Source organism: Phaethon lepturus, unplaced genomic scaffold (genome assembly GCF_000687285.1).
Source record: "Phaethon lepturus isolate BGI_N335 unplaced genomic scaffold, ASM68728v1 scaffold45962, whole genome shotgun sequence".
NCBI lineage: Eukaryota > Metazoa > Chordata > Aves > Phaethontiformes > Phaethontidae > Phaethon > Phaethon lepturus.
In genome coordinates, this window is record NW_010523480.1 from 8,107 (window position 1) to 15,838 (window position 7,732).

The 7,732-nt window shown below is 38.0% G+C and overlaps 1 protein-coding gene across 1 annotated transcript in view; it reads right to left on the minus strand.

The window, feature by feature from the left end:
- Positions 1-6,486, minus strand: part of FXN (frataxin) — a gene marked incomplete at its 5' end in the record, with an annotated part of 8,724 nt that extends 2,238 nt beyond the window's left edge. Inside the window, 3 exons of the mRNA XM_010282131.1 lie at positions 1,332-1,429; positions 4,896-5,016; positions 6,398-6,486. Coding sequence (XP_010280433.1) covers positions 1,332-1,429; positions 4,896-5,016; positions 6,398-6,486 — 308 coding nt within the window. The remainder of the gene's footprint in view (positions 1-1,331; positions 1,430-4,895; positions 5,017-6,397) is intronic.
- Positions 6,487-7,732: the final 1,246 nt, after the last annotated feature.

Here is a 7,732-nt window from a genome sequence, read left to right on the forward strand (position 1 = left end):
ACTACTGGAGCAATCAAAAAAATGAAGTTTTTCACAAATTCCATATTCTGGAGCCTGTATGTCTTAGCTCAACTAGTGTTGGCTCCAAACTGATAGGAATTCTGAGAATTTTTGTTTTCATAAATAGAGGAAACCTTTTTGTCAGTGTCATAAAAAAATCTTATATTCTTAAGCAGAATCAAGGTTCTGAAATTATGCTTGTTGCAAAATACATGGAACAAGTTCCGACACACAGCCTGCATCTACCTAAACAAAAAGGTGCGTTAGCTTGCTAGGCCTGTGCCTAGGCAAGTCAGGTACCTGTGAAGTAAATTATTTAATTTATAAAAGGATTCTACGATAGGAGAGGAGTTAGTGGAAAAAAAATTACTAACCTAGTATGCTGTGCACCAGCCAGTACATAAGTACACTAAAGCAAAGTTAGATTTTTCTTTAGGTATATCTTATGTCTATTAAAATTGTTTCTCTTACAACCTTAAATTCCATTGTGCTTCCCCCACCCCCCCACTCCCCCTGGCCTCGACACAAACCCTACTACATTATTCTTCTACTGCAAAACCAGCCCCAGTTTTGCAATCAATACATTCTTCCTAAACAACATTCAAGAGGTACGCCTGCATACTTACTGGGAATGCTCATACCTTCCAGCTAGCTGGTTCCTTCACCAGTAACACTGACTAACTCCCTAACTTCTTTCCCTGGGGTAGTGGCAGAAAATTTTGGGGGGAGACAGCTACAACATTTTCCCACATATCTGGCTGCCCTCCCTGCTGAAACCAACCAGAAAACCTGGAATGGATCCAAACACAGCATTAGAGAAGGCACAGAGCACAGCTAGGCAAGGCTCCCCTACCGTGCAGATGCTTGACAAAAACAAGCACTAGAAGAGCACAAAAACATATAAAGCAGGAAATCCCACAAGCTTAAAGGGGAAGGAGCCACCCTGTTTAAATACAAAGAGAGATTTAGATCACCATCACTCTTTTTCCAATAGAAGCTTTGGGTTTATTTTTTTTTAAATCACAGCTGTTTATTTTTTCTATGAGTAGGCTATATTCCTGTAGACAGTGGTTTTGGACCGGAACAGGGCATGAAAATTCTGTATTACAGATTTCCTGGATTAATTTAGGTATGTCAGTTCACTGCACTGTTGCCTCAAGCCTCTATAACGAATTATCAAACATTTAGATATATCATGTTTTGAGAATATAGTAAGTAAAAGGGTAACTTATGAAAAGGATATTACATAGTCTGTGCCGTGGTATAAAAAGGGGGAAGTACATTTCCACCCAGACTGCAGACATTACATAACTAACTAACGCATAACTTACCTAGTGGGTGAGGACAGCCAAATCTGCCGGTTTGGTGTTTGCTTATTGATTACATACGTTCCCATGTCTCCACCTAATTTAACGGTTAGAACTCCACTCTTAAAACACAAAGAAAATAAGTGAAAAATTAAAAATTTGCATCCTGTTACTTGACAAGAATTACATCATCTGCAGCAGATAAAGAGAAACTTACATATCTGTATCACATTCCCAACTATTTCCCAAACAATAGCTTGGAAGAATGATCATTAGGTATTAACACATTAACATAATCATTAACACAACAAAAACTTGTGTTAATACCCAGGACAACCAGCATATCTTTGAGTCTTATCTAGACTTTAAATCTTCTGGTCAGAGTTCGATTTAGTGTGTTTGCACCATTCACAACGGCACTACTTAAATAACGCTCTTGAGTTTTGACGTGTCATCCTGAAAGGACTGCTAGTTCGTTTTGCAACGATTAAAACATCATCCAATAACAACTTTTTCTATTCATGAACAATGCAGAACTCATGCGGTTCAAAGTCAAGAAGCTTTAATATGTGTCACTGATAGATTACTGAGCCATGCAATTTTACTCAATTTTTCTTTTGTAGCTGTAACAGTTTCCCGGTGAATAAACATAATTTCTCCAATAATTCTGATTAAGTGCCTATATCCTGAACCTCTCGAAAATATTCCATTTTAGACCATTATACCAGTGAGCATTTGTTTTCTCTTTCTTACTCACATTTCTTACCCACAACATGATTCACACCTCTCTGACATGTTCACAAATGCATCTGAAAAGCATAAGTAACTCTGACAAAAGTATTTCTGTCCTAGCTTTAAGAGTGAAAGAACTACACTACTTGGACTGGACTAGAGTTAACCTACACATGATATGAATTATGCTAATTAAAAAGGGTATCTCTACAGAATACAGTTTGATGATTCACGTAATAGGTTAGTCATATTTAACCTACAGTTACTCAAATACTTCCTGCCTTCTAGCACAGTAACACTTCTTTAAGGGAATCATACTTTTCATGCTTTAGTCAGAAGATACTACTAGAGCAACTATCATTGCTAGGGCTCTTTGCTATGTATAAACACCCACTGTGGGGAAAAATACACTTTCATTTATGAGTACCTATTGCCTGCAAACTTACTCTGTAGCATAGGCAGCACCTTAGAGCGTCCTTCCCCCACAAAGTAACTCAGTGTTACTGGTTTCTGATCTATCTCAAGGATCATCAGCCATGAAGTAACACTCTCAAGGTCTGATTTTTTTACATGAGTTTCCATGCTGTTTCTGTTCATGATAAGAGATTTATATCTGTGACCCATACAATGAAAAAAAAAAAAGAAAAAGGCTCCCCTGGTTAATATTGCCATCAGGGTGTCCTGCCAGTTACCTTAATGGTATATTGGTTTAGTGCAAAGAAGGACAACAAGATGCTTCTCTGCTCGTCAGAATTCAAACTTTTCTGTATCTCAGCAGTCTTAGATCTGAAGAGATACTGCAGAATACGAGCAGGTTGGGGGATTAGGCCTGAACAGCAATATAAAGGTTCCATTATTCTTCTATGTGCTCTTTAGCGCTATATTAAGTATTCAGCATGATGTTACACTGTGTGCTGCAGAAACACTGTAAGTAAATAGGTTTCCAAACAGTTAACAAAAAATGTATACTACTGCTAACACTGTCTGTCAGCTGTGGGAGAGTGTTGCTGCCCTGTCATTACAAATTAAATAAAGTTAATTTCTCATGCTGCATTTAAAACGTTTTCCCATACATTCTGCAATGCTTTTGAAATACTAGAAAATACAACTTGAGTTTTAAAGAACTTAAATTGCAAGATATTTTTACCATATTTTAAGGAATACTACTGCCTGTGTTTTGCGCTACTGCATTAATGTTTGTTAGTCCCTGGTAACAAGAGTATTCTTCAAAAGACAATTTTTCCCCCTGAACACAAAGATATAAATTGCATGAAGAAATCAAGCTCATAACAATTCACTGGCATTACAGGCCTTTATCACGTTCGCCACCTTATGGCGTGCTGTAGCACTAGCCATGTTTGTTGGGAATTTGGTAAACTGGGGGCTATTTAACCTTCCACTCTTAACAGAAACGACAGCATGTTATTATGCCATCATACAGCCTATGCAACAAAGGAGTACTGGTAAAAATTAAGATGGATATAAAAATAATTCCTTTTGAGCCTTACAGTGGCTCCATGTCAAACACAATCCACTCTGCAGTGTCTGGAAATAGAATTCTGACACGATTCATCACCTTCATGTAATGAAGTGTCTAAGAAGATGAAAGAGGTAAATTATAACCTTTTTGCTAGTTTTTGTCTTGAGCTCTTTAAATGAGGCTAATAAGCTGATACGCTAAAACATACTAAACCTAAACAGTAATGGTTAAACAATTCTTTGCTTTTCTAAATAAAGCAACACATAGTATTTGCTAAGGGCAGCAATACAGTCATACTACCAATACATTATTTTCTATCCTAGCTATAAGAGATAAAGAATGAACATTATGGTGACAAAGTTACACAGGAGAAAGTTTGAGAACTACAGGATTTTGGGTAGGGTTTTTTGCATACTGCAACCCAAACCATCTGCTTCAATGTCCTTGAGCATAAAACCTTAACTGACAGGGCTAGTAGAAAGCAACCTCATTGTGGTACAACACGAAGAGGGAGCAGCAGTTATGTGACCTCAAAAAAATGCAGCAGTGAAAGACCTGTGTTGCAGACGGCAGTGTAGAGAGAAACTGCATTCTCCACCAAGTCATGTAGAGGGCTATAACATACAAACCACTTCAGGAACTGTATATAAAACTAATAAATTCCCTGTTCAAATAAAATGGACATTTTTAAGCTCAGCCTGTCACTCCTGTAAAAGAATTTGAGCGGCTGACCTATCAAAGGCTCCAATTATCAAGCTAGCAGCCACCCAATGTCTCCTGTGACAGTAGCCTTCTCCCCATGTATGCTCTAGGCTCACTTTTGCAACCACCTATGCAAACATTGCATCCTCATGTTGCTTCCCTCCACCACAGGCTGTTATCAGTTAAGCCAGGACAAATGTACTCTACCTGGTGAAGACAAACACTGCTTCTCAGTATTCAGGGCAATCAAAGAAACTGTTCTACCAGTTACACAATGATGTGCACATACTATGCCATGTAGGCCTGTCCTAGTATTCACCACGAGGAAAGTGATTGCTGATGTCAGAGTTCTATGTGAGTTTAGAAAAACGTACAGACCATTATTTTAGAATTAGAAACCGGTTTCTGTATCCTCTTGCGCTCATTTATTATTCTATATCATGTCTTTCTCTATACACCAAACATTTTTAATCGTCAAATCATACAACAGCAATTGTTACTTTTTTACCAGAATAGTTGCTCCAGTCAGTATAAACAGGCATATTTTAACAATAAAGCTGCAAAAGCTAATTGTATTTTAAGTGTTGGCACTAAGATGACTAATTCAAAATTATCCTTTAAAGAAAAAAAAAATCTACAGTCATTACAGTGGTAACAGAACGTTTAAAACATACCCCTAAAGAGACATCATAATCTTCTGGGGTAAAAGGCTTATCTGTCAGGTCCTCAAAGAAATCTGCTAAGGAGTCCAGTGTTTCTTCAGCCAGTTTTTCATAAGTGGTCTCATCTAAAAAGCTACTGATGACATACAAGCCCATAATTAGGAGGAAAAACATGGAAGACAGTATTTTCCCTGTAACAAAAACATACTCAAGGCCATGACCCTGGATGAAACAGTAACCATGAAATGATCATATAAAGCAAGTAGTCTTTTTTCTTAAGGTAATGTAGGCAACAATCCACCTTATAAATGGAGACGAAATTTTGAAGTTTTGGTAGTAGAGATCTCTTAACTGAGGAATATGTACTTTCTTCCTTAGATATGCTGACCCCTTGTACTAAGAGGACAGAGTTAGATTTCAAAATAAGGCATTTTCACAAAAGGACTTTCTGCAAAAATTACTTCGTTTTGAACTCTACGAATAGAGACAAGCATCTCCTGTTTAGAAGCATACGTCATTCGACTCCAAGAAACTCACCGTAGCTATCAGTGGTTTAGAAACATCAGTATCACATGCCATGTCTACATACAGCATTTGACTTCTCAACTGGTGTTGAGAACCAATGCAGCCTGGTAATTAGGTTTTATTTAAAGTGTGCTTATGAACTAATAGATACAATTACCTTCTTCTTCAGAGAGTCTCAAAGCACCCTGGTAGCCATTATGTAAGGCTTACAGCACTTGTGAGACTGCTTCTGTTACCCTCTTTAAGTAAGTAGAAAAAGTTAGCGGGAACAAAGTCCAGATCAGTTTAATTAACCAAATATAATTAAATAACATAAGTTTTTCCATCCCTACCAGTGTCAACTTTTAGCTGAGTGTGTAAGTGGGTATTTCTATAGCAACAGACAATTCAGTGAAATAATTTCTGGTTTTGCTAATGGGTATGACAATATAACAGTTACTATGAACTATGGTGACTCAGTATCTTTCATTTGATGAGGGAGAACATAATTATTGTAGAAATTTCTTGCTAGCCAGTTACTGAAATACACTCTATGCCACCTACGTGAGCAGCACCACAGAAACACCTAGGGGTGTGGAGAACGGAAAGCCTTAGGATTAGGCAGGATTCATGTACTGGTTCAGGGTGCAGGTTCAGGTACTTAATGGTAAGAGCTGTTTCAGTCATCTGTGCAATCCTTCATTGGGCCTCCAACTGCTACATCAGAAGGGAAAGTCTCTGACAGGTACAGTGTCACACCCTCTCAGTGGAAGCAGAAATTTCATGCACCCTGACCTATATGAAAAGGTGCTAGACACCTATGTTTAGGTATATGAATTATTTCCTAAGTGACTTTGCAAATTCACCCAAAATGCTTTTTGCTAAAACTGTACTTTTCCTTTACATCATCACATCAACACTGTATTAGTTGACTAGTCTTGCCATGTCTAAAAATTATTTTAAAATGCAGCCACAACATTTTCATATGAATTTCTCAAAATAAAGTTTACCTTGTGTCATTCAGAGTTCCTACATTTCTTAAATTCATTAACCAAACAGTCTTGCTCTTCACCTCTGAAGCATACTGTAATTCCTGTTGAAAGTAAGTGTAAGTAAAATGAAATTAAAACACAAAGAATTATAAATTACATATTTGTCACATACATTAAATAGGTCCTTGAAGACCTTCCCATCCCCCCAAGTAAAATATTCATATTCTGGAAAGAATTATGCAGCTTCAGTCCTTGGATGATTGAGGTAATCTAGAATATCCTTGTCTTCTGACACAAACTAATGATAAAAGAATAATTTTATTCCCTGAATAGTGAACTAGAAAAGAAAAGAATTGTTTTCTTTTCTATTGCTCTACCACAGAAATACTGAGCAACTTCAGACAACTGGCTTAGGCCATGGTTTTCACAAGTATCCATCACCCAGGCTTCATGATCAACAATTCGTGTCCCTCTGTTAGAAGCCATGAATATATTCAAAGAAAGTAAGCAGAAGCCCTGAATCCTCCTTACTCACAAAAGAGCTAACATCACATGTCTCTAGAACTCATCTGTAAAACAAGCTGTTCCATTTCTAATTTTTCTTCTGTTAAAAAAAAAAGTTTTAAAAAATAAATCAAAATTACAGAAAAACCAGCAGCATAAGACAAGGGACCAAAACAGGCAACCCCTTTGAGGGGAAGCAATACATCAACATGGATAAAAATAAAGTTGATCCCCTAGTTTAAAACACTAGCAGAAGCGCCTACACTATCCAGCAAGACAGCCAGCCAGCATGCTTGCCATTTTCTTCTTACCCTGGGCTATGAAGGTATTACATTTTTGTATGAGTGGTAAGGTATCATTCTTGATTGGTTTTTGTGTACATGCACAGGGTTTTGAAAATTAAGAGTGAGTTGAAAAGCAAATAACATTTAAAAAGCAACTATGACAGCCCTTCCTCAAGCACACCTGAGAGCAAAACACAAAAGCAAAACAGACCATACGGTCTGACATCTATCCTCGGGCATTACAGACAAACCGGTCTGTTAGTCCAAAGCCATGACACGGGCATAAAGGGGAAAGAACAGCAAGCTCCTTGTGCCTGCATCACAGCAATACAGGCTGACGAAACACTCACTGGTGCCTACACGTTTCTGACTGCATCCTTTAGCATTTCTTTAACACACACTTGGGATCAAAAGATACAAGACCATAACTGCGTTCGGGCTCCAGCCAGATGAGAGGCTGCAACTCCGTTCGTGTGCTCATACTCAAGTTATGACTTCAGGTTGCCAACACGGTGTAAGCACACAGTTGGTGTCACCTCTCCGCGCACCCCTCCACCCCCAGTGC